This window comes from Mesocricetus auratus, unplaced genomic scaffold (assembly GCF_017639785.1).
Source record: "Mesocricetus auratus isolate SY011 unplaced genomic scaffold, BCM_Maur_2.0 Super-Scaffold_100007, whole genome shotgun sequence".
Taxonomy (NCBI): Eukaryota; Metazoa; Chordata; class Mammalia; order Rodentia; family Cricetidae; genus Mesocricetus; species Mesocricetus auratus.
In genome coordinates this window covers 15,670,281-15,694,262 of record NW_024429191.1, presented here as the reverse complement: position 1 = coordinate 15,694,262, position 23,982 = coordinate 15,670,281, and the positions used below count along the sequence as shown (strand labels likewise).

At 45.5% G+C, this 23,982-nt stretch overlaps 1 protein-coding gene across 1 annotated transcript in view; it reads right to left on the bottom strand.

Annotated features, from left to right (window-relative positions):
* Positions 1 to 23,982, bottom strand: part of Slit3 (slit guidance ligand 3) — a 571,841-nt gene that overhangs the window by 185,357 nt on the left and 362,502 nt on the right. The window contains exon 5 of the mRNA XM_040748452.1: positions 5,650 to 5,721. Coding sequence (XP_040604386.1) covers positions 5,650 to 5,721 — 72 coding nt within the window. The remainder of the gene's footprint in view (positions 1 to 5,649; positions 5,722 to 23,982) is intronic.

The following is a 23,982-nucleotide window of genomic DNA, read 5'->3' as shown; positions in this document are numbered from 1 at the left end:
CAAGTTGACAAACGAGCAAGATCATTTCAGGGGTGGATAAGTGCTCTCCAGAAACATGGGTAAGCACAGAGGGCAGTAGGGGTGGGGAAGGCAGCTTTGGGCTGAACCCGAAGGATCAGAAGTGGATGTGTGACAGTCCCGGAGCAGAGCATCCGGTGCAATTGGAACAGCAGAGAGCAAAGGTCCTGAGGCAGGCAGGATGCTACTGTGGGGACCAAGGGACTGGAGATGGACTGTGAAGACTACATGAGCTGAGCCGAGAGACACAGGTCACGAAGAGCTTTGGGTTGGGGGTGACCAGGAGTACAGGTGCTGGCCCAGGTACAGTGACAGAATGATCTGCTAACACAGATGCCACTAAGGAATGGGGGCTAGTGTCCCTCCCTGCTCTTCCGTCACCCTCTTGTGGGGCGGAGACAGTTCTCATTAATCTCTGGTGAAGGCTGTGCACAGCCTAACTAGAGAACACAAAGACTGCCTGCTTGGCTTTGTTTTCAGGCCGTCAATTCCAAATTCTGCTAGCTGGCAGAGACAGGGGCTATTGATTTTCCCTTCTGGAATGCGTGTCCTACAGAGTCCTCGCAAATAGAAACTGAAAAACAGAGGAAAACATGACTGCTGAGAGCGACAGGGCCAGGGGACATTTCTTTCTAAGACAATTTGTAGGGGAGGGGGCGGGTCTTCTCACGACTGGAGAGTGGCTTGTCATCTCAGCCTCCAATTCACCTCCCTCTACCTTGGCTCTGTGTCTTTCCGATTCCTCTTGCTTTCTTGTTGCATCTTTTATTTAGAACCTAGCACACTGCTTACATATAGTAGGTACTTCATACTGGCCCAGTGAAGGACAGGACACAGATGGGTTTCTCTGCTGGCTTTTCGCTAGATCTGTTTGTCTGAGCAACTGCCTGTTTTCTTTTCAGCTTCCCACCTCCTATCCTTCTAGACAAACTGTGGAGAATGGAACTATACATCCATCCAGCTTGCAGTGGCTACATGGAGTGGAGTCCCCGACTAATGGCTGTCCTTTCTAGAGGACCAGGTTAGGGACTTCCCTCTGCTGGTGCAGGAGGGGCAGGGTACCAAGCCCCTCACCAGGAGTGGCATGACAGTGGCTGCCCAGTTCCATAGGGTTCAGACACTACTGCCTTTGTTTTGAAACCAACGAAAGTCACGTGCTTTCCTCCTTGTCCGGGTGCACTCCGGAGTTGCATATTTGGCTACTCTGCATTCTTCCTGTTGCTGGGATGGCTGCAAGGGGAAGAGCAAGGGTAGATCCGAGTGCCTGTCTGGAGTTAAGGACAGCTGGCCAGAGTACTAACTGTAGTCTGGCTACACAGTCTTAGCCTTAATTTTGTCTGCCAACTATTACCAAATCCCATACATTAATGGGAAACGGGGTCGTCACAAATTCTTTCATTTTGAAAGGCACATGAGGGTAAGCAAAGGGAATTCATCTCAACATTACAGAACTTTCCTTTAAAAATCCCAGTCAGTCTTTGATTTTTCTCCTCATAATCCAGCATATAGTGTCATGGATAGGTCCAATCAGTTGTCATTTCACATATTATGGGTCTGAAGCTTACACCACACTCCAGGAGGTTGTCTTCAGGGCATATGTTACACAAGGTAATAGATCAAAAGCAGTGTATTTGCTAAGCTACTTGGCATGGTGGGGAGGGCCCAGACTTGTTCCTACACAGACTGAAGCCAAGGCTGTTCCTCACTGAGCCTGAAATGTGGCTATTCATGATTCACAAGGCCAACAAGCTCCATGTGGGTGATCTGGGTGTAGTATCAGTGGTTCTTTGACAGGTCTTCTGCAAACTTCACTTTGGAAAAGTGCCTCCTATTGTTCATGGGTGGTGCTCCTTTCCTTCCCCCCTCCTCAGAGTAGTGATGGGAACAGAATCTAGGCCTTGCATATGTGAATCATGTGCTCTACTATTGAGGTGCACTCTCACCCCCATGATGCATATTTAAATGCTCCCTTTCATTATCACCTCTGCCCAGATGCCAACCCTCTTGAATTTGCTGTCAGCTCCTGTCCTACACCTCCAATTATTCACATGGCTATTTCTCTTGGGATTATAGGGTCCTTTGATCTACCTCCCTCATGTTAAAATCAAGAAAGTCCAGAGAGGTAGTAAGGCTTTGCCAAGTTCCATCAATTGGAAGGACCAAGACAAGATGGCAGACTCCCCCACTGTCTAGCAAACAGGTGATGATCTGTTCCCATTGTCCATGCAGACAGGACATTTCTGCATACCCAACACGTGACAACCCAAGTCCTGGTCCTCTAGGCCTGGCTCTGCCTCCTGAGTTTTCAGTCTCCACGAAACAGGATTTCTAAGAAGGCAGAGCTCACAGACCCACACACATGGCTCTCTGCCGCTTGCCTGCCCAGAATGGCTTTCATCAGGAGCTCACATTTTTTCTTGGCGTATGCATGGATGAGTGATTGTAAGTACTGTCTGTCACTGTATCATCTGAGCCTGGATCTTCTCAACTCACACTTCTTTCCCAGCCTCTGAGGACCCACCAAACACCAAGTTCTATTCGTGTGGTCCCTACTGGCTCCTCCTTTTGGTTCATCTCTTTACTTCCTTCCCAAGCTACAGCCCTTATCTCCTTGGACTAGAGAGAACTTTATCTCTTACTCTAGGCATTTCCTTCTGTCCACATTCTTTCATGATAGAAGCCTCACGAGGTGTCTCTGTATCTGACCCTGGACACATCCCCTTTTTCAGTTTTGCCTTATACTTTGTTTGCCCTGCCCACCTAGTTTAATCTGTGAATTCTAAGCATCACTTAGGCCCAGACAAATACAGCCTGTAACACTATGATAACCACAAAGGAATGCAGTGGATACAGCATGTAGAACCCTGGTCACACCACCACATGCCGGGTACTACACAAAGTTATTCATACACATTATTTTATTAACCTTCACGGAGTCCCTAGGTGGTAAGACCGATTATTAGCCTCGTGCTACAGTGGTAGACACCCACGCTCAGAGGTGTCAAGGCATTTACCAAAGGTCACAAACCCAGTACCAAAACAGATGAAATTCATACACAATTCTATCAGACAACCAAGCCATGCTCCTAACCTCTAGGCTGTGTAGTGGAAAGCTATTTCCCTCCTCCTTGGACAGCTCCTCGCTCTGCTCAGTCACTCATTTGCAAGTTTTCACGTTATCAGCATTTCAGTGAACACCCTCTTCAGTGCACATCTTTCCTGTCCCTGGTCATGCAGTAATCCACGAGAGAACGGGAATTACATTTCTGGGTCCTTACAGGTTTCTCCCCATGTGCACATTGCTAACTGAAGAGGAGGGTGAAGGTCCCCATCCACCGTTAGTATTCTTTTCTTTCTTTTTAGGAACTCTTCCTTTAGGTGAGGAGTCTTTTCCCCTCCCAGGACTGCAGGGAAGTAAGGAATGTGATCCAAAGAGAGGAAAAGTCCTGTGTTCAGGTCCCGAGTCATAGCCAGGTCCAAAGCCCCTAATCTGAACCTTTTTTCCTGTCCTCGGGACACTACAAATGAAAATTACATAGCAGAAAATAGTTTTACACACAAAATTCAAAACAAAACCCACCTACTATATGTAAATGACCTTCAGGCAGTACACGTGGGGTACACATGAAACACAGATGGATTCTGTGTTTGGATTTGCGTACTGCCTCTACAATGTCTCTTATACAAACATTTCAAAACCCACAAAATCTGAAACTCCAAACACTTCTGGCCCTAAGCCTTTCAGATAAAGGAGGCTGGTTCTGTATTTGTATCCACTCCATCTAGGAGACAGGCCTGGCAGCATTTGCTAGACTGACTTTGGAATTCTGAAGCTTTCACTCCTGAGGCTTTCGCATGGTTACAGATATTCCAAGGGGAGGAGAAAGTTCCCCGAACTCCTCCACTAGGAACAACTGTGGGACTGATTTACTTTCCTGAGAATAATAAATACGGTTGACAACTACACAGCCCTGTGTATACATGACTACAGTATGTCTGTTAATTGATCCATGTAAAATTACCACCATGGGACCACACAGATCATTCTATACATGGAAAAAGTGTTAACTTGGGGCTCAGTCATCAGGAAGTTAGTGGACATCAGGTTAGTCATTATCTCTCTCTGGACTTCTGTTTTTCGCTTGTCCTAACAGTCTGGGATATTAATTAAGACTACACGTTGGTCTGAGTTCATGGCAGCCCTATGTTTTTAGAACCCAAGAAACGAAATGCTAGAAAAGCTGGTGACGGTGACACCCCGGGTAAGAAAGAGGGCTTTGCTCTTGTGCTCCGCCACTCACTGGCCCCTGCAGCCCAGAGCTGGGTTTTACGTAAGGCCTACGCTTGTCTACAGAGGCACTCATGCGCTCTGGCTGAACTGTACCAGCCCACTCCTTCCTGTTCCCAGAGGAAGGAACAGGCAGCCTCCTTGTCCCAGAGGCCCTTCAAAGTCATCCCTACCTGCTAGCCCCGTCCATACCCTCTGTGTGCTCTGCATAGTAAACACCAAAGGTTTCACAAGGCCCTGGCCCCCAGGGTGGGAGGTGGGGGAGGCAGATGGCCTGCATCTGGAAACCATCACCAGCTCCCTGGCTGTGTTAGTAAACTAAACCCCCCATTTATTACAGAGGAAAGTGACAGTTAATGTGACAGTTGTAGCTTTTTCCTCCCCTTTTAGTCTCTTACAAGACCATTTAAATGGAATTGGAGCTAATGAAGGAGGACATGCTTGCTTAGCCCAATCAGGTGGCGTCTCTGTACTCATCTCCAAAACTGCTCTAAACCCATGGTATGGCTTTGTGGGTAGAGACTCAGAAAGCACACACCTTCCAAAGGCTGGGACCCAGAACTGTGGAGGTCACATAAGAAAGGATCACAGTTATCAGGCAAGTTCAAATATGGAGTGTTGGACCCAATCTGCCCCTAGACTGTGGTAACAGTGTGTGGATGTGTCCATGGCAAAATTGTGCAGACCTGTTCGTGCTCGCTCTTGCTCTGTGCAAAGGAAATTAAATTCTGAAGACTCAGGTCCACGGACTACACTGAAGTCAACTTCCTGGTGTTGCTGTGGGACTAGGGTCCTGTAGAATGTTACTACTAGGGAACTGGTACAGGAACCTATCTATGGTTTCTTGACATCTTGTCAACCAATAATGACTTCAAAACAAACAAATCAAACAAATCAAAGTCTAGGGCAGTGGGGATGGACTTGGACTCATGTCTCCAAGGTACTAGGACAAGAGTTCTAATGCTGTTTTATAAGGGGCTGGAGACGTACGTTTACAACAATGAGGTTATCACCATCATCGTCATCATTGTCACCACCACCGTCACCATTCGTGCTTGCATTTATTAAATACTATGAACGAGACTTTCCTTCTTTCCCTCCCTCTCTCTCTTCCATTTTCTTAATTGCATACAAAACCTGTACCAGACTATCATCACCATGCTACAAAAAGCCCTGGGAGAAGCTGGCTGGCACCAGAGCCCTGCAGTTTTGATGCAGTCAGGCTCTGACCCAGGAAGAACAGGGCTTTGTGAAGCTCTCCACCTTCCAAGCCACCTGGTGTGCCCTCCTGTTCCTCACTCCCATCCTGGCCAGAGAGCCAAAGCAACAAACACAGCACTTACAGGTTCTTAACGTCTGTGATGCCCCGGAACGCCTTCCTCGGGATGCCCTGGATCTGGTTCTCGCTCAGATCTCTAAAACAAGAAGAGAAGAGGCAAACCAGTTAAAGGCTGTGAACACATTCTCTGCATCTCATTACAATAACAAAACCATGGGAGGCTACCCACCAGAAGTGTCTGAGGCGCTGTTTAGTCTCAGGCCCCTGGCCGTTAAAAGTCTGTACATTGTTTGCAAGTGAGGACTTTCACAGAAACAGTTACTAGGCAGGGAGCAGCTTGCCTCAGGGTAGGCACTGTGGGTGGTCTTACACCTCCAGGCCACGAGCCAGGACTCCAGATTATTTGTTACACACACTGCACCCCATTCAGTTCTGGCACCTCCCAAAGACCCTTACCCCCCACCCCAAGATATCCCTCCCCAACTCAAGGTCAACACCACTCAGTTTCCTATATCTCAAGAAGTCCCTTAACTCAAGTTCTCTGCTCTTGGCATTTGGGATTGGAACTGAGCCTGGTCACTGGATTTTCTGATATGGAAAGATGGCCTTTTATGCATTTCCACATACCCCATCCAAAATGGAGGTCCCACCCCTCATTCTGCACTGAGGGATGCCAATACAGTGGTTGCTTCGAAATGGAGAGTATGGTGTGTGGCTGGCTCCAACCCAAATCTTCTCCAAAGATTTAAGTGTCCCCTAGAGCTTTGATTTTCTACCCAAAGAATCATGCAGGCTTTTGTTTGTTTGTTTTGTGTTCTGGTTTCATTTTTATTTTTGCTAGAGCAAACACGTGCATTTGTTTTCATTCAGACCTCAAGCCTGCTTGGATCTCAGTGAGTAATCAATCCGTAAAGACTCATCAGGGCCCCAGGCGTATGAGGCAGCTCTGCCAAATGGTGCAAGCAGCAAGGTTATTTCCGTGCCGCCACATGCTGCGGGAGCATCTTAAGGGAGGACAGTGGGAAGGGGATGCATGTGTGCAGAGGCTGCTGGCCCTCTGGGCTTCTATTCAGCTATGAAAGGTGTATACATACTCATCTAGACAAATAAACATGCCCGGTATTTTGAAAAGAAAACCCCTCAAATAATGAGGGGAAAAAATCCAACCACAGACATAACCACTGCTAACAATTATACACAGAGCACATAGATTTCATCGACATGACCTCCTAATAGACAGCCTATTCTAAACCATTTTTCACATACTCTATTGAGAACATCTGTCTATGTTTTTTACCAAGCATATCAATGCCAACCTTTTTAATGGCAGCACAGCATCTAACAGTATGGTCACTGTGTGACTGTGACTGGTAAACGGATGTTGGCTCAACTTCTGTCATGTGTAAGAAAGGTTAGGATTGGATGAACAAATGGCTCAGCAGAGAAAGAACTTGCTACCAGACCCAACAACCTGACTTTCAACTCTGGAACCCACCTGCTAGAAAAAGTGAACTAATCCCTACAAGCTGTCCTCTGATCGTCACGTATGTGCCACAGCATGTGCATACATGTGCATGCACATTCATGGGAGTACAGAGAGAGAGAGAGAGAGAGAGAGAGAGAGAGAGAGAGAGAGAGAGAGAGAATGTGAAAAGAATTTCTTTAAAAAATGGAAGCACAAGACACATTTCACTGTCCACACCTTGGGGACACTTCTCAGGAATTTCCTCAGCACAAGGCCCTACAATGAGAGCTTGTTGGCCACAGGTTAAACTCATCCTTGCTGAGTTCACCTAAAGACATATTTGGGAAGGATGCTTACATGCTTCCTCCAAAGCTACTGAGGACTTCAAACATACATGGAAGAAGGGGGCAGACAGCCATGTTCTACTGAACATGCAATATTGGGAGGAGGGGGAAGTAGGAAGCAGAAGAGGGACATCATCCTTTTTTTTTTCCTGTCACCTGCTGATAAGTAACACACGCTCTGAGCAGCTGGCTGAACTTCAGGACAGCTGGGCAAGCCTCAGGCTACTTTCAGGCTCCAAATCAAGGGTTACTGTTAGAATCGGGTATACCTATGAGTCCTAGACACTTCTGGGGCTGCCTAGCAGAGTGCTCCCCCATCTCAAATTCAGCTTCCCCTCTCTACAACCGACATAAGTAAATTCTGATGCATAATGAGGTCTGTTGCAGGCTCCCCTAGCCAGACCTGATTCAATGAGCAGGGCTCCAGCCTGGAGTCAGGGCACTGAACAAAAGCCCACGATGACAGGCAGAGGTCAGGCAGTGTCACCCAGGCCACTTGGCTGTTCTCCATCAGCCTCCACAGAGGGGCCCAGGTCCTGTCATCCGACTAATGCAATTTCCACCAGGCATCTGGGCGGCACTGGAGGCTCCCGCAGCCACAATGGGCCCAGTCTTTCCTGCCGAGGCCTGTCGGTCTCCTGTCTATAAGCCCCTGTCCAATACCCTCTCAGCCTCTGCTGTTATCTTTGGCTGCTAGGGAGATGAGGTCTGGCCACAAGGCTGATGAGAAAAATCAGGGGAAAGGGGAAGAAATCAAATAGGAAGAAGGTTTAAAACTGACAGCTTTAACCACTGCTGGACGCTAGAAGGGGTGGTACCTACTCCAGAAAGAGCATTAACCCATTTTGAACAGGACATACACCAAAACATACTGGGGAAGCATAGAGGTTTCGCCTTATAGTGTGGGGTGATCAAGAGAACAGCATGATACTTAAACAGAAAGAGATGGTATGCTGAGGGGAGACAGCTCTTATAGGCAGCCATCGGGCAAAACCTTGCATTTGGGTGAAACAGCTGCTTTGGTTTTTCTGGTTACCACATCCTTCCTGTAAATGTATCCAGCTTTGTTTCTGCTTTAAAGAACCCAGTAAAAGGCTTTACTTCCAGTCTCCTTATCACTGTATTTGCCCTGTCCCAATTGAGTAAAACAGTAGCGCGTAGGGAATTTATCTGCTCCCCGTGACCATCTGCTAGTAAATTTTATTAATTTTATTTTCTATTGAGCCTCTCTTCTATGGCTAACAATGCCACAGTCATGCATCTACAGGATTGTATATTGATTTCATAAATACCTCCAGTGGGCTGACAAACTGACAGATTTAATGGTGTTACTGATGGGGCGTGGAGGAGGGTTCGGGTCTGGGTGCTTCATTTTCGGTAACCATCTCTTCACAATTATCACAGGGCCTTTGTGAGGCTTCCTAATAGTGTGTTTATCTCAGCTTGATGTCTGAGCACAGAGCTATTGTTAAGTCCGATCCTCGAGAGAGACAAGAGCAACCATTTTGGCTGACAATTAAATAAAAATAACAAAATCTATCCATGATGCCTAAAAGCCTAGTTCTGGTCAATTGCTTGTTCAGGTTGCAATGCCTAAGATAAAGAAACACGCAGAAGTGACCAGAATGGCATTCCTCCTCCCCCTTAAACTGAAGGAAGGCATAGGTTAAAGAAAGATTGGGCTGTGCAAAGTGTGCTGGGCTTTTTAAGGTTCCAGGAAGAAAGATGGCAGGTCGGAAAGGCTTTCTTGGTTGGGAAGTGGGCTATGGATCAGGATGCCTTTTTAAATAATTAGGCCTCGGAAAGCTAAGGAGAACTGCATTACCTAAAGTGCATTTCCCAGCTTCCGGAAAATGATTAACTGACTGATTATTCCATCCCAAAACACAGGACCAAAGAGGACTTATTAAGGAGACAGTAAGTCAAATAGGAGTTGGCAAGAACAGACATATCCCACATCCAGCCAGCCCTCCCGCAACCTTTTTAATTTACTAAAATGCTTTGGACGCAGATTAACTTTCTTGGCAAATTTATTATTGCTTCATCTACCTTGAAACAGGAACCGTGGGCACTTTGATAAATGGATTGTCTAGTTCCAGAGGAGCCTTTGAAATGCTTCCGGGGCGCTCCCAGAGATGTCAGGTATTCTTTGTTCTCAGGGCAACAGTGAATGGCAGTCCTTGCTTCCACCACCCCTACCTGTGCTGGACTTGAATTGAAAATACTCCAATGGGTACACTTGTTTTGGGTACACTCATTTCAACTTGTCTGTATTAAATGACAGTTTACATGTGGGGATGGGGGATGGGGAATGGGGGTGGGGTACTCTTTGAAGTTTCAAACCCAATGATTATAAACTTGTAAGATGGGTGAAAACAGCCAGAATCATTGTGAATGCTTGTTTCTGAAGAGAAGGGTGTGACTTCTAAGTTGTATGATCACTCAAGTTGCTTCAGTACTCTGATTTAGTTTCCTCATCTTTCAAATAGGGTTATGGGTTTACCAGCTTCCACAATCAAGATAACAAAACATGGACACACGGAAAGCACTTTGTACAACCGGAGCACAGAGAACACTTTGCAAGTGGTGTGTTTCCTTCCTGGGTTTCTTCCTCATTTAGGTTTGGATTTATGTAGCTAAAAATGTCCCCAGTCATCACCCACAGGATACACACTTAAAATGGGGCACAGAATAAAACACACTAATGTTATGCGTATTCCTTCCATGAAATCTGAGGGGAAGACAACACTTCCCTTGTCCAGAATCTACAAAGGACTCTCCGTATTTGATCCCCAGTCATTTAATTCTGGCTTATACAATAGAGATTGGTTCACGAGAAAGGTTGAGAATCTCTAGAGAGGCAGATGAGTGCCTTGCTCAGCCGTCACTGGGAAAGTTTCCTCCTGCAGCTGATGGGAACAACTACAGAGACACACAAAGACAGACCTTGGAATACTCAGTCCTAGATGGGATGTCTCCATTAAATCCCTCCCCTCAGGGCTCAGGGGACTCTGCCAAAGAGGAGGTGGAAAGAGTGTTTGAGCCAGAAAGAATGGAGGACACCAAGGAACCAGAGCCCTCTAAACAGAGCATGACAGGCACACATATAAACTCAGAAAGACTGTGGCAGCATGCACTGGGCCTCCATGGGTTTGCATCAGATGGAGTCCTAGAGCTGAAAGAAGTGAGCATGTGATGCCCCACTCCCTAACCCAGTAGCTATCTCCAATTGACCACCACTTGCAAATACAAAGCTGTCTGCAAGGGAATCTCACTGGGAAACCATCCATTCCTAAGGGTAGATTGCATGCCCAGTAGTATATGGCTAATACAAAACGAATTCAGCAGCATCTTTGGAGATTCCTTGTCTCATAATGCTGAGTCAAGCTACTTTTTTTAAAAAGATTTATTTATTTATTATGACAACATCATGCCTCCATATATGTCTGCACGCCAGAAGAGGGCACCAGATCTCATTACTGGTTGTGAGCCACCATGTGGTTGCTGGGAATTGAACTCAGAACCTCTGGAAGAGCAGCCAGTGGTCTTAACCTCTGAGCCATCTCTCCAGCCCTCAAGCTACTTTTTTAATCTTACAGGTCTTTGCATATATACTATGGCTTCTGGCATTGTGTTTTTGTGAGATTCCTGTGTGTGCAAACATGTGTATCTCTGCGTTTCTTATGCTTTTCTTTGGCTCTTTCTTTTCTGTTTGTTTATTTTTTCCTGTTCTGATTTGTTTTTGTTTTATCTTATTTATTTTATTTTATTATCATTTCTTAGATACCTGTTTGTTTTCTAAGGAGAGACAGAAAGAGTGTGGATCTAGACAGGAGGGAAGGGGGAGAGGAACTGGGAGTAGGGGGGAGGGGAAACCATAATCAGATTATATTGTATGAAAAAAATATTTTCAATACAAGAAGAAAGGAAGAAAGAAAGAGACAAAGAGAGAAAAGTTGAATTGGCTGAGAAACCAGGATGCCAAGGTTAAACAGTGGATGAACAAAGCCCTCATGGACTTCAGTACAGAGAGCAGTATGGCAGAGAATGGGCATGGAGAAGGAAATGAAGAAAAACTTAACTAAGGTCTCACTTAACTTAGGCCTTGGATCTGAGGGGAAAGGATCTGAGAGTGCCTTTCTTCAATTAAGGGTGCTGGCCTTCGTAGCCACCATGCTCTAGACAAACCTTGGTTAGGGACCACCCAAGAGAACTGGAACTTCCAGGCTTTGCTGCCCTCCTTAATGTAAGGGTGAGTGACACTAGCAACCGGGACAAATTATCGAAGAGTTCCTAGCTATGAGACTTATTAGTTAAGTCCAAAGCTGCTGGGAATGGAAGCCAGTACCATAGGAGACAACCTAGAAGGTTCAATCTATTGGTAAGACAGCTTCAAAGACAATTCTCAACCAGGAAGTTGGCTGCAGACTGAGACATCACTAACCCCAGAAAGGAATTAAGAGCCCACACAAGAAGCAGTCAATGAGATTTATAACTCTTTTGTCCAATGCCTCAATCCCTTTGTGCTCAAGACTATTCAATGGTGCCTTTTCAGTAGCATTAAAAAAATCCATCAACTCTCGATTAGCCAAACTAAAGTAGAGCATGATATAAAAAGCGTTATATTTGGACCTATTATCGAATTTGGGATCAGGGTGCTGGATTACCACTCTGATTCTCTTTGGCCTGAAAATATGTTAAAATTACTTTCATATTCCCTGCCTAGTAGGAGGGAATTTTCCCATTGGTGCAATGAACATATCAATCAAAACCCGTTCAGGGGATTTAAAGATTTCTGACAAACAAACATTTCTCATAGTTTCCACACTGTTCCTTATATAAAACCAACTCGGGCCTTCCCTCCCTGAAGCCCCCAACTCCTAAAATATGGTACTCCTGTGACAAGTCACTGTGCTCTAAGAATTAAAGGGAAAACATTGTTTTTCTTTACTTGATGCTATATGGCAGGAGGGACAGACTTGGAGGCAAAATTATTCCCCGAGGATTTTACTGTGTGGACTTCAGGGAAGATTTATCTTAATAGGTAAATCTCTTCTGCAGGCAATTTATCTTAATAAGCAAGATTATATATTTGCAGTTGGGTCACTGTCAAAATCAAATGAGCAACCAGCGAGCGTACGTCTTGGCTAAGAAGCCTGGCTCCCTCCAGCTGGGTATGTCTAGTCAATGGTATTCTTTGTTGCAGGGAGATGACAATAGTGTAATGGAATCATTTCCTGAAGAACTGCCACCTACCTCAGGGACACAGAGAATCAAAGCATGTCTGTGGGGGGGGGGCGGGGAGAATGACCCACAATCACTTCCCAGCACTCCAGCTGTGCTTCTGCTCTCACTGCTGGAGTCTACATTACCTCCCACCTTGATATGGAGATGTGAATGCAAGATATCAATAAGGCTGCTTGTATCCTGCCTTTCCTTACACACTCACCAGAAATTTCCTTTATCATCTGGGTGTTCAAGAGCAGTGTGAATGTCAGTTTGCATTATGCTTCCTTCAGAAAAAATGGGTGAAGTACCTACTATGTGTTACACACAGAAGCAAACAGGACTGACCATGGGTCCTTTTGGAACCTACACTCTTAGTTAACCTCAACACAAAGAAATAGATTCCTAAAGGTTGACAATAAAATATGCCCCCACACGCCTCCAGAAATTAGAGCAATACCGATAATGTTACTTGCTTTTCAACAAGAGAAAAACCCATCTCTGAATGCACACTGGTTTTATGCATTTGTGAGAAAGATGCTACCCTGAATCCCCAGGACTTTTGGGAATGCAGTCTGACTTCATCAGGAACTCAGGCTTCCGTCTTTCAGAGTGACCAATGAAAAAAACCATGTGGGGTGAAGGTGTGGCTGAGCATGGAGAGTACAGGACAGCCATTCTCAGATGACTGGTCGAAATTAGAGGTTGGGCTGCAAAAAGATAGATATTCTGTCAGCTGTTTCAAAGTCAGGAATGAGAATGGCATCATGAATGGTCTGTTCACTTCACCTTGGTCTTTGAGAGAGACACACCGGGACACTGCATGATCGAGTGTCAAGGTCTTACTGCAATGTAATCCAGAAGTGGGGAACTAGATTGAGATACAGAAGAAACAAGGCTGGCCAGAAGATATTGGAGATGAGTGATCAGAAAAAGATTCACTCCTTGCTTAACACTTTACTTTAAAATATGTGTGCATTTCTTAGAAATTTCGCTGTTAAACAGGTTGTATCTTCTTAAGGACATCTGTTCAGTGCTCTCAGTCCCAACCTGTACTTATACATTTTAGACTCTACATCACAGAAAATGGAAAGCAACTGTGTTCTAAACCTTACTATTTTCACTTGATAACATGAAGCTAACACAGAATACCCTAATGTCTTAAAAATTGAAGCCTGTCTCGGGAAAATCTTGGGCCCGAGATGCAAAGGTGCTTAGATGTAAAGATGTTCTAGAAGGCTGCTGGTGATGTGCCAAACTGCCCATGGTATGAACAGAGTGTTGGAGTCTGAAGTGGAGAGAGAGAGACATAATTTGTACTTTGGAAGACTGTTCATCAGCTCATTGGGGAGGCTGACATAGGAGGGACAGGAGGCAGGTGGTGTTTCTCTCTTCCCTGTGATTCCAGAGGAACGGCAGGAGGATACAGAGCCCTTTGGCTCAGGACTCTCCCAGATCTCAGGAGAGATGCTTACTGTCTGATAGGACACTCCTGGCGGATCCTCAGAGATAAGTGGTTTCCTACAGGGTTCTCTAGGGAAGAAATCATGGGGAGGGGGTTGACAGCTGGGCTGGGCAGCCAGGGTCAGATACTGTACAGCAGCTGGAGCCCAGGATGCTGGCTGGGCTGAGTATCAAATACATTGGGGCTACTTATGCATTCACAAGGAAAGAATTGGTAAGTTGCAGTGGGTACAGAAGGCTGTGCATGGAGGCTTGTTCTGATTAGTTATCAACACAGGTGTCCTTTGTGTCCTTTTCCAGGCAGATGTTCTAAAGAGCACAAACTCGAATGCTTGGGGGGTCTGCTGAGAAAGTAAATGGCTAAGTCACACTGAGTACAGTGTGTAACAGTGACACTAAACTGAGCTAATGCAGGACTACATACACTAATTTCCAACAAGCCAACATTAAACGACTTATCTGGGCAACAGGACACTTCAGCCCTGGGTTTCATTTGATTGGTAAGCTAAAGTTTGTGACCAGTGAGGAGAAAGAGACTGTAAACCCTTTGGGGAAATTTGCTAATTACAGAATGGCACTAACCCACAGATGTGTAACATGAGCCACAGATGCAGCTTAAAATTTTTCATTAGTCACATTAAAAATGGGAAAAGGAAATGGCTGAAGGGCCAGCAAGATGCCTCAGCAGGTAAAGGTGTTTGCCACCAAATCTTAACAACCTGATTCTGATCCCAGGATCTATATGGTGGAAGGGGGAACAGATTCCCAGATACCTTCTGACTTCCATATGTATACCATGGCCTTTGTGGGCCCCCACATATAAATGTGTTGCTTGCATGATAAATAAATGAGCAAAACTAAATGATTATTAATTACAGCAAGGCACTTTAAAAACATTACATTTAAAATGTTGTTACTTTTATGCAACCAGTTTCAAAACATACTGAGATTGCTTTCATATCAAGTCCTTAAAACTTGATTTGTATATCATGTACACCCCATATTAGACCAAGGCACATTCTAAATGGTCACTGGGCACACACGCTGTGTGACAGTATTGTGCTAGAATAATGGCTAGGAGCTGTAGCTTCATGGCCTCTGATGGCCCCGAGGGGCAAATCTTTAAAGGAGTCCCGTGTGGGACTTCTGAGTCTGGGTGAGGCAAAAGCAGCAGATAATAGCTGGCAGGGTTGAAATTCTCAGATGCAGTGGAAAAAACCACAGCTTGAAACATTTCAGTCGCGAAGACATCTCTCCCGAGGACTTCTTTCCAATCAAATTTTGTTCAATCTATCACTCTTCCAGGGCTAGCAGGGTTAACGAATGCTTCCAGTCCAAACAAAAACTTTCTGCATTTAATTATTCTCCGCAACTCCGACTAATGCTCTTTTTGTTAATGAAGAAGCATTATAATTGACTGATCATCTCCAGCAAAGGATGCAGAGTCTGAGCTTCTCCACAGCTCACTAATCCCTAGGATTATCACAATTTAGCGACAAGGCAGTTGCATTAGCTGGGATTGTGGAGCTCTCATTAGCAGCCCAATTATGCCTTCTTTTCTAGTCTAGCCTTCCTCACGCCACTAGGTGGTCCAGGAAGTGCCAGCAGGACTCCAACAGCAGTGTAGGTCCTCCAGAGTCCATGAGCACGTACATTTCTATGTAACTGTCTGAGTCTGCATTTGTACATCACTGTGTACCTATTAGAGTGTGTGTAGGCACTTAACTATGCAACCATAAGAGTCACTGTGTGTGTGTGTCACTATGCACCCATCAGAGCTCGCCTGTCTACACCTCACTATGTACCCATCTGAGTCCCTGCATATACACATCACCATGTACCTGCCAGAATCCCTGTGTATGTATGACATTAAGTACCCATCAGAGTCCCTGTGTGTGTCACTATGTACCCATTAGGGTCCCTGTGTATGTCACTTAGACTCCCTGTTTGTGCACATAACTATGCACCTAACCAGAGTCACCACATATACTCATCACTATGTACCTATCGGAATCACAACTGAGCTTTGGACATGCTGGAATTGGATGCTGAAACTCTGATTGTAAAATTCTAATTCTGTACCTGAGATAGTGCCATGCCAAGTTTTAGACTTGATGGGATCTTTGGTTTATCACCTGGTCCAAAAGAATGGCGATGTGCACTCAGTATTTTCTTTGTTTGAGGTGATGCGTCTGCTCCTTGGGGTTGGGGAAACAGGGCTCACTTCTCTGCAATCTACCCTCCCCTGAGCTTGACATATTATTCTGTTCCCCACCCCCTACCCTTCGGTGCCTGTTTCTTGGCAGCCATCTGAGGCTTTCATCCCTAATTTGATTGTTGGAGCTGACACTGTCAATCTGAAATCCAGGAGCATATCTAATGCTGGCTGGACAAGGGGGAAGGCAGAGGGTGAGGGAGGGAGGCAAATTCATCTCAAGAAGTAGCTTTATGTAAATCGATCCTTTGGCCCGAATGCTGGAGCCAGGCATTTGCTGATTAATTGGAGAAGTGTCCTTGTCCCCATGTCTTCTTTGGAGAGATGGCCCAAATTGAGTCCTCTCTTCTTCACAAAAGCATCCCCATGCCAAAAAGCTTTTACAATTAGAAGATGAAACCTTGTTAGAGAAAGGGGGGGTGGGGGAGAGGGTCTTATGGAATTGTTCTGAACTGAAGCGTGTACATTTGGCCTGCTTGGTGATTAACTGCTAACTGGGACCCCCCTTTTTTTGCCTCTGAGTCTGAGGACTGATAGCCTAGGTTCAGAGGTCAACCGTCCCAGAGGTGAGATCTATTTAGGCATAACTAGCAAAAGCTGAGGGGAGGGACACTCTGTTTCTAATGATTTTGTTTTTAATAAATTGATATTTTCAGTTAGAACTTGAGCCCATTTCTGTCTGTGTCAGGGAGGAGGGGACAGGGATATAAATGATTCAATCTTTCTTTCATGTCCTTTTAACCTTTCCTACAAAAGAGAGCTTAAACAAAATGGAAGACTGTCTCCAATGTGGTCCTTTTAACTTAGTGCTGGTCCCAAGCTTCTGCTAAATTGACTTCCCCCAAAAAGTCAGAGGCAAATTAGCCACCTGGGTCCTGGCGGAAGGAAGTTCGGATCTAGAGGGATTAGCTGTCATTCAGTTTACACACTTACTGAGGTAGCTTCAGAAGCTAGGCCTGGTCTTTTTACTGGCCCCTGTAACGTGGCTTCGTGCAGCTTTTGCTGTTATGTTCTCTCTATATCTTAAAATATATTTGTTGGATGAATTAAAAAAAACTTGCCTAGAGGCAGGGGCAGGGGGAATCTCTGGAGATCTAGGCCAGCCTGGTCTACAGATTGAGTTCCAGGGCAGTCAGGGAAACCCTGTCTTGAACCCTGTCTCCCCCTCCCCCCCCACCAAAAAAAAAACTTAAGTAAAAATGATTTCATGCCATTACTTGGTTCATAGAGGATCCAGAATCCATCTCAAATTTTGAATCGTTTTTATCTCCCACATCCAGTTTGTTCCTTTTGACTATAAGGAGACCTTGCTGCCTCCCTGTCAGTCTATTGCTTGGTGAGTAATGTCACTAGAACAGACTTGCAAAGAGAAGGTGCAGACAAGGCCTCACCGAGAAGTTCAGTGAGCCCAGCTGAGCTGTGGGAATGAGCAGTCATACCAGGAAGGCAGGCTAGGCACATGGACCACCTGGTTTCTCTGAACAAAGCTGAGGCCTGGCCTCAAAGAATACAACAGAGTAGAAAATGAATTAAGAGTTACATGCCTGATTCTTCACCAAGAAGGTTCCTTGCTCCCTTCTGATGCCTGGTACTTGCTGAGGTTAGGGGGCAACGAAACTCCATGCTTCAGGATACTTTCAGCACACACTAACAGAGATGCTGAAAGTGGGAGCTATACAGTGCCAAGGTTCTGACTGTCTCTGGGACAGCAGACACCATGCCTTGACTCCCCCATCCCAAGCTGCCAAAAGACTGGAAACACCTCCCGATACTGAGGATTATGGGAGGGAGGAAATATGAAGAGAGGAAGCTAGAAGAGTTAAGCCTTCAAGAAGGATGGGAAGTCAGAGCCCATCCCTAATATGGACTGCACTGCGACCTTGACAATCCACACTGACCCCAGGAAGGCTACTCAGAGCACTGCTTTAGATTCTTTCCGTGCCTCTGTTCAGTGTGCCCTTAGCTCCTCCCTCCTCTCAGGGAGAAGGTGTTGTGATTACCCCATGTGGTCCTTTTTTTTTTTCCCTTGAAGGGTATTGGTCCACTGGGGATGCCAGCAAGATACTGAGCCTTAGTTGTAGCTGCTCAGGGGCAAGAACTTGAAATTCAGGGCAGAAGCTTGAGGAAACATGGCTTGTATATACCTGTTCTTTCTTGTAGCTTTTCAGAACCCCATTAAACAAGTGAAACCTCCACGGTGAAGGTGAGATGCTATCCCGGGGCCATCTGTCGATAAAAATCAGTAGAGCTTCAGAAAGGCTCAAAATTATCTCCAACCAAAGGAGGAAAGCCATTCAGCAGGAGCCCAATACCCTGAACTACAAGGCTGGCTTCTGGAAGCCAGCACCGGATGATGTATACTGGTGCCTTAAGTCATCTCTTCATGTTATTAGTATACATTTCTTGCCATGAACCCCGGAACTATATATTGTTCTATGCAAATCTATTCCAGTTATGGCTAATGATTCACACTGTGGTTGCTGGAGTAAAGGAGAAACACTGTCCTCTTGCTTACTTAAAGATGGATGCAGGTCAATGGATTTACATCTCGTTTGAGGTTGACACTAATGCTTAATTCCAGGTCTGCTTCTGGCTGTTTAGCTTGAAAGTCTGAGGTGAAGTACGAGAGCATTGGGTGGACCCAGAGAACTGCAAAAATGATATCAATTAGTGATGAATGTGACCCGTTAGTCTGGCACCAAAGGCAATAAGCTCTTTAGATTCTAACAAAGAGGAAAGGACCTCCATGGTGGGAGAAAAGGATAAAGGTGAGACATCTTCAGAAATCTTTCCTTCATCTCCCTGGGTGTGTGCACTGGCTACCCCTAAGTCATACCTTCTCCTGGTAATATGACATCTTTCACACTTATCTCGGGATGCAGGGAGGTACAATGGTGGCAACTCAGCTCAGTATCTAGAAGATTCTGTCGTGAACTCCAGTCTCTGCTAGGGTAGTGACTTTTATGACTAGATTGCACTGTCTGAATCTTGGTTTCCTGGTCTGTAAAATAGGAACCATGAAATTACCGATCTCATTGCATTCCTGTAAGATGGTAAGTTAATTCAGAGCTCACTGTTAGTTCCCTGGTGTGTGTAAACACTAACAATATTTGAACCTGTAGAAGTCAATATTCACATTCTAGGAGACAGCTAAGTTCCTGCCTTCTTTACCCAGAGGCCAAAAATGATACATGGATTGGATCTCAAAGGTCTCCCTTAAGGCTCAGTCCCAAAGTAGTGGGGAAGATAGGGGGTCTTAGAGAACTAGAGGTCTACTGAGAGATATATAGGTCATGGCAGTATGCTATTGAAGGAAGCAGTGGGACCCAGGTCCCTTCTTCCTTCTTTTTGTTTCATGGCCATGAGCCAAATGGGTACTGTTTACCTTGCAGGGCCTCATCACAGGCCCAGATGCAATAGGGCTAGCAGGTCATTGACTGGAACCCCTAAAATTGCATGTAAAACCTTTTCTCTTAACAAATGATTGTCTCAGCTATTTTATTACAATAATGACTGATTAACTAATGCATACAAGGACTCTAATGCTTGAAAGCAGCGATCCCAGGTCAAGTTCAACATGAAAAGAGGCGATGATTGGGTCTCAGTCAGTCTGTTGTACAACATTGCTAACAGTCCTGCAGGAAGACTCTTCTTTATGGGTTTGGCCAATGTCTAGAATAGAGAGAGTTCACAGAAAGATGGGAACCTGGGCTAGAGCAGCCCAGCTCTCCAGAACCTGGGTAGATGGGCAGGAAGTGATCAACTGTGCAGTGACTTCTGGGCTGGGAGAAGTTGTAGGAGACTACACAAGGAGAAGGGAAAGAAAGGCAAATCTCAAGGCTCCCGGGGGGACAGAAAGGGTAGCGATGAGATGGAAACCCTGACCCGGGGATAGGGGGCAGATTGGAACAAAATGCAGATCTGGGTTCAGAGCAGAATGGAGGTCAGTCACCCTGTATACTCAGGGAAAAAGTATTCTCTGCATTGGGAGGAAGCTGGGGGGTGTGCCACCTGGCAGAGGGCTATGAGGGGGAAAGGCAGAGGTCCCTTAAAAGCAGCAAGGAGAACTGAAATTTGTTGCTTGTGACAGAAATTCCTTCCATGGAGAAGGGAATCCTTATTGCTCTTTTCAAACTATTTCAAGGTTTGTAATTCAATGGAGATCGTCATTACTAGGGTGACTACAGCACATCTGGAAAGTTTTGTACTGTGGGTCAAAGCTAGGACAATGAGAAGACACAGTCCTTAGAGACAACAGTATGGTACAGTAGGGATGGCATTACTTCTACAGGCCAGTTGCTTGAGGCAGAACACTGTGGACTTCCTGTTCTATAAAGCCTATGGGGTGGCTTGTAGGAGCAAAGTCCCCAAAGCTAGTGTGGACGTCTCAGTGTGTGACCCAGTGATCTCTTTTTAAAGCTAGACAAAGGAGAGACAGAAAACAGGAAGGACAGACACAGACGGAGGGAAATGAGAGACAGGTAGAGAGCCAGAAAAAGGCAGACATAGAAGCAGAGAGACCAACAGAAACAATACAAACAGAGAAGAGGGTGAGTCAGAGATGGAAACGAGACTCTGGAAGAGTGGCAGGGAATGAGGACTGAGGTATGTGTACTTAGTCCCGAGCATACCGGAAGCAAGGGTGGACGGAGGAAAATGCAGAGTAGCAAGAGGAAACCCAGTAGGGAGAAGCAGTCCAGCACATGCTCTCCCTGAGTACCTATCAATCACAGGGAACAGGAGGAGAGTACAGCTTTCATCGAGGCTGCTCTGGGGACAATGAGTGCTTTCTCTCTCACGCTGGAGCTGTGTTGAGATCAGGCCTCTGCACCACAGCTCAGCCTTTGTCCCCTCAAAATAACTCCCTTACCCAGGAGGGGTGCTCTAGGGTCAGGGGGAGGTCTGCTGCACCTTTCCCAGTGAGTGTGGATTTCTAGCAGCTCCTCTGTCTTGTCTCTCTGAGCTCTGGAAGCCAGATAGAAACAAGGTTTGAATGGGGGTGAGGGGGATAAAACTTGTGGAGGCTTCAAACTTTTTACATTACAAAGCAAATTTTTAAAAGCCCCATAAAATTTCAAGGCACATACTTAATGTTCAAATGGTTGAATGTATTGATCTCTACCCATCCTCTAGTATCTTAAGTTTACCCAGAGGACCGTTTTATTTAATTAACTCACTGCTTTATTAATATAAATATTCTCCTATTGATCATAAGAGGGCCTGGCAGGCACTCAAGCTGGAGGAACATCACCTTCACTCCCAGAAGTGCCACTTAGAGGAGTAGCTGGCTGGGAATCAAGGAGAGTGGCAGGAAGTGGTCCCTGGGGATGGCAGGAGTAGATGAATCTATAGCAATTTTATGGAGGGAGCTTTTTTTTTTCTTTTCTTTTTTTAAAGATATAGCTCCTTGCATCCCTTAAAGCAGAAAGCATATGGAAATGAGACAGGAAAATGGTCTTGGCTTACACGTATCAATTAAGCATGTCAATACTTTAATTAAATCTTTCAACTAATGAGATTTATCCCAATGAATATGTTTTATAGTTATAATAGCTTTTTTGGCCACTGTTCAAAATGTCAAATAAATTGTGAAAAGGAATTAAAAGAAAAAAAAGAGACATAATTGACGTTCTGAACCGAAGCCAGTTTCTTCCCTCCCTGCCTCCACCCTCCCTCCCTCCCTCTCTTTCTCTGCATTCATGTGATTTCACAGAATGTATGGAAAGTAATGGGCCCTATAATGGCCTGGCCTTTTAAGAGTCTTTTAACCCTTCAATTCTAATTCTTCCCATCAACTTCTCTAAGGCTCCCGCCACTGAACCTGCAAAGTGCCCACCCGCACCCCGAGCTTGTTCCTTAGTGTCTTGAACCCTCTGTGTACCCACAGGAAGAAAACACATCCGCAAACAAAACGACACAAGGTTAAGAGACACCTGAAGAGAGGGTGACAATGGAACTCCAGATACCCGGGTAGGGTTATTCAGTGGAAGGCGCTGCCTGACATGCACAAGGCTCTGTGTTTGGCCCCACAAGTGGCAACAAAGATACAGACAAAAGTATCCTTAGTCTGTTTTGTAGTCTGTTAACTAAATGATACAGCAGAGAAAATGAAGACTCTCACCTCTCTTACTCTTTCTTTTTAATTTCTGATATTTTCTTAATCTAATTGCGTTTAATAGCCAACATATTTCTCCAAGGATGAAAACTGAATTGTCACAGGCACAAACTTAAAGACACAAACAGTGAAGAAAGAAGTTTTCAAACGACGCTGCTTTGGTTTCTTTTCTGCAAACCCGGGACAGGAAGTAAGCACCAGACCTCAGGTTCAGGGCTACGAAGGCAACTGGAAAAAGCTAAAGAGAGAATGACAGAAAGGACATACATTTTTCTGGGGGCACTCAACCAAAATAGCCACCCACGTTTCAGAGTTTGTACACTCTAGTCCCCAGCGCTTATCCAGGCAGGTGGGTGGATGCTGCCCTTGGGGGGGGGCGCAGAAAGCAGGCTGTGGGCACCTCTTGTCCTTTTGCGCTCCACGATACTCCTTGAGAATGTGAATCTGGCCTTTCCTAGACACCTCCTTCCCAATTACTAAGGATGGCTCCACGCAGACACCCCTGAGAGAAGCAAAGATCTTCACCCTTAACTCCAGAGCTCAGCCCACCCTCCCACTTTGACTCTTTTTCTGCCGTGACCTGGCCAAAGGGAAAAGAAAATCCCAATACCCTAATCCTTATCGGACCCAATTAAAATGGAGCACTGTCGCTCAGAGTGGTCTTCAGCAAACTTTACTGCCGAAGTATGATCTTCGTGTTTCATAGATGGGGAAACAGGCTCCAGAGAGGAAGGACTTGCTACAGTCCTTGAGCCTGGGACAGGAAGTAGGTCTGGGAGTCTGTGGAAGGCTCCCATCTGCTCCAAGTATGACTCAGTCTTGTACAAACAGGGCAAAGCAAGGATGTGAGGGAGGGCTGACCTAGTGGCTGTCATTTATTTGGCTGCCGAGGCATACCTGGCCGATCTGGTTAACTAGACAGATGTGCCCCCCACCCCCTTGGCCAGAGCTTTGCAATGTGCCTGTGCCATGTGAATGAATAGTCCTTCTAATGCTCTGCCCATGCTTAAAATGAATCATTTTTTCTTCCTTTGAGTTTAAATTGAATTTAAAATTGACATGTAATAATTGTCCACACAAATATGATTTTTGATGCATGTATACAGTGTGCAATGATTAAATTATGGCAATTAGCATATTGATCACCTCAAAATTTATCATTTCTTTGTGTCCTTTGGTCTAGCGGTCTTGAAACACACTATAAATCACTGTAAACTGTAGTCATTCACCCATTCATGCTCTTGATGTCTCTGAGCATGCCTGGAGCACTTACTCAAACCGAGCTGTTGCTAGGACCAGGAGTAAAGGCGGAGTGTTACAGGTCTTTGTTCTTGGGGCTTACAGAAGTGTGCTGACGTCAGACTCAGGTAAATAACTCACCGATGAGTGTGTTTAGTTTGTGAGGAGCTACAGAGATGCACAAGATGCTAAAGGATGGAGAATGTGGAATGGATGAGTTCGACCCATGCTAGGCAGCTAGGGGAAGGGAAGCACTAACGGGCTCACGGAGCAGGAGCGGGGATTACAGAGGGAAGGTTATGTGGGAGTAGGAGGATGGCACAGAAACT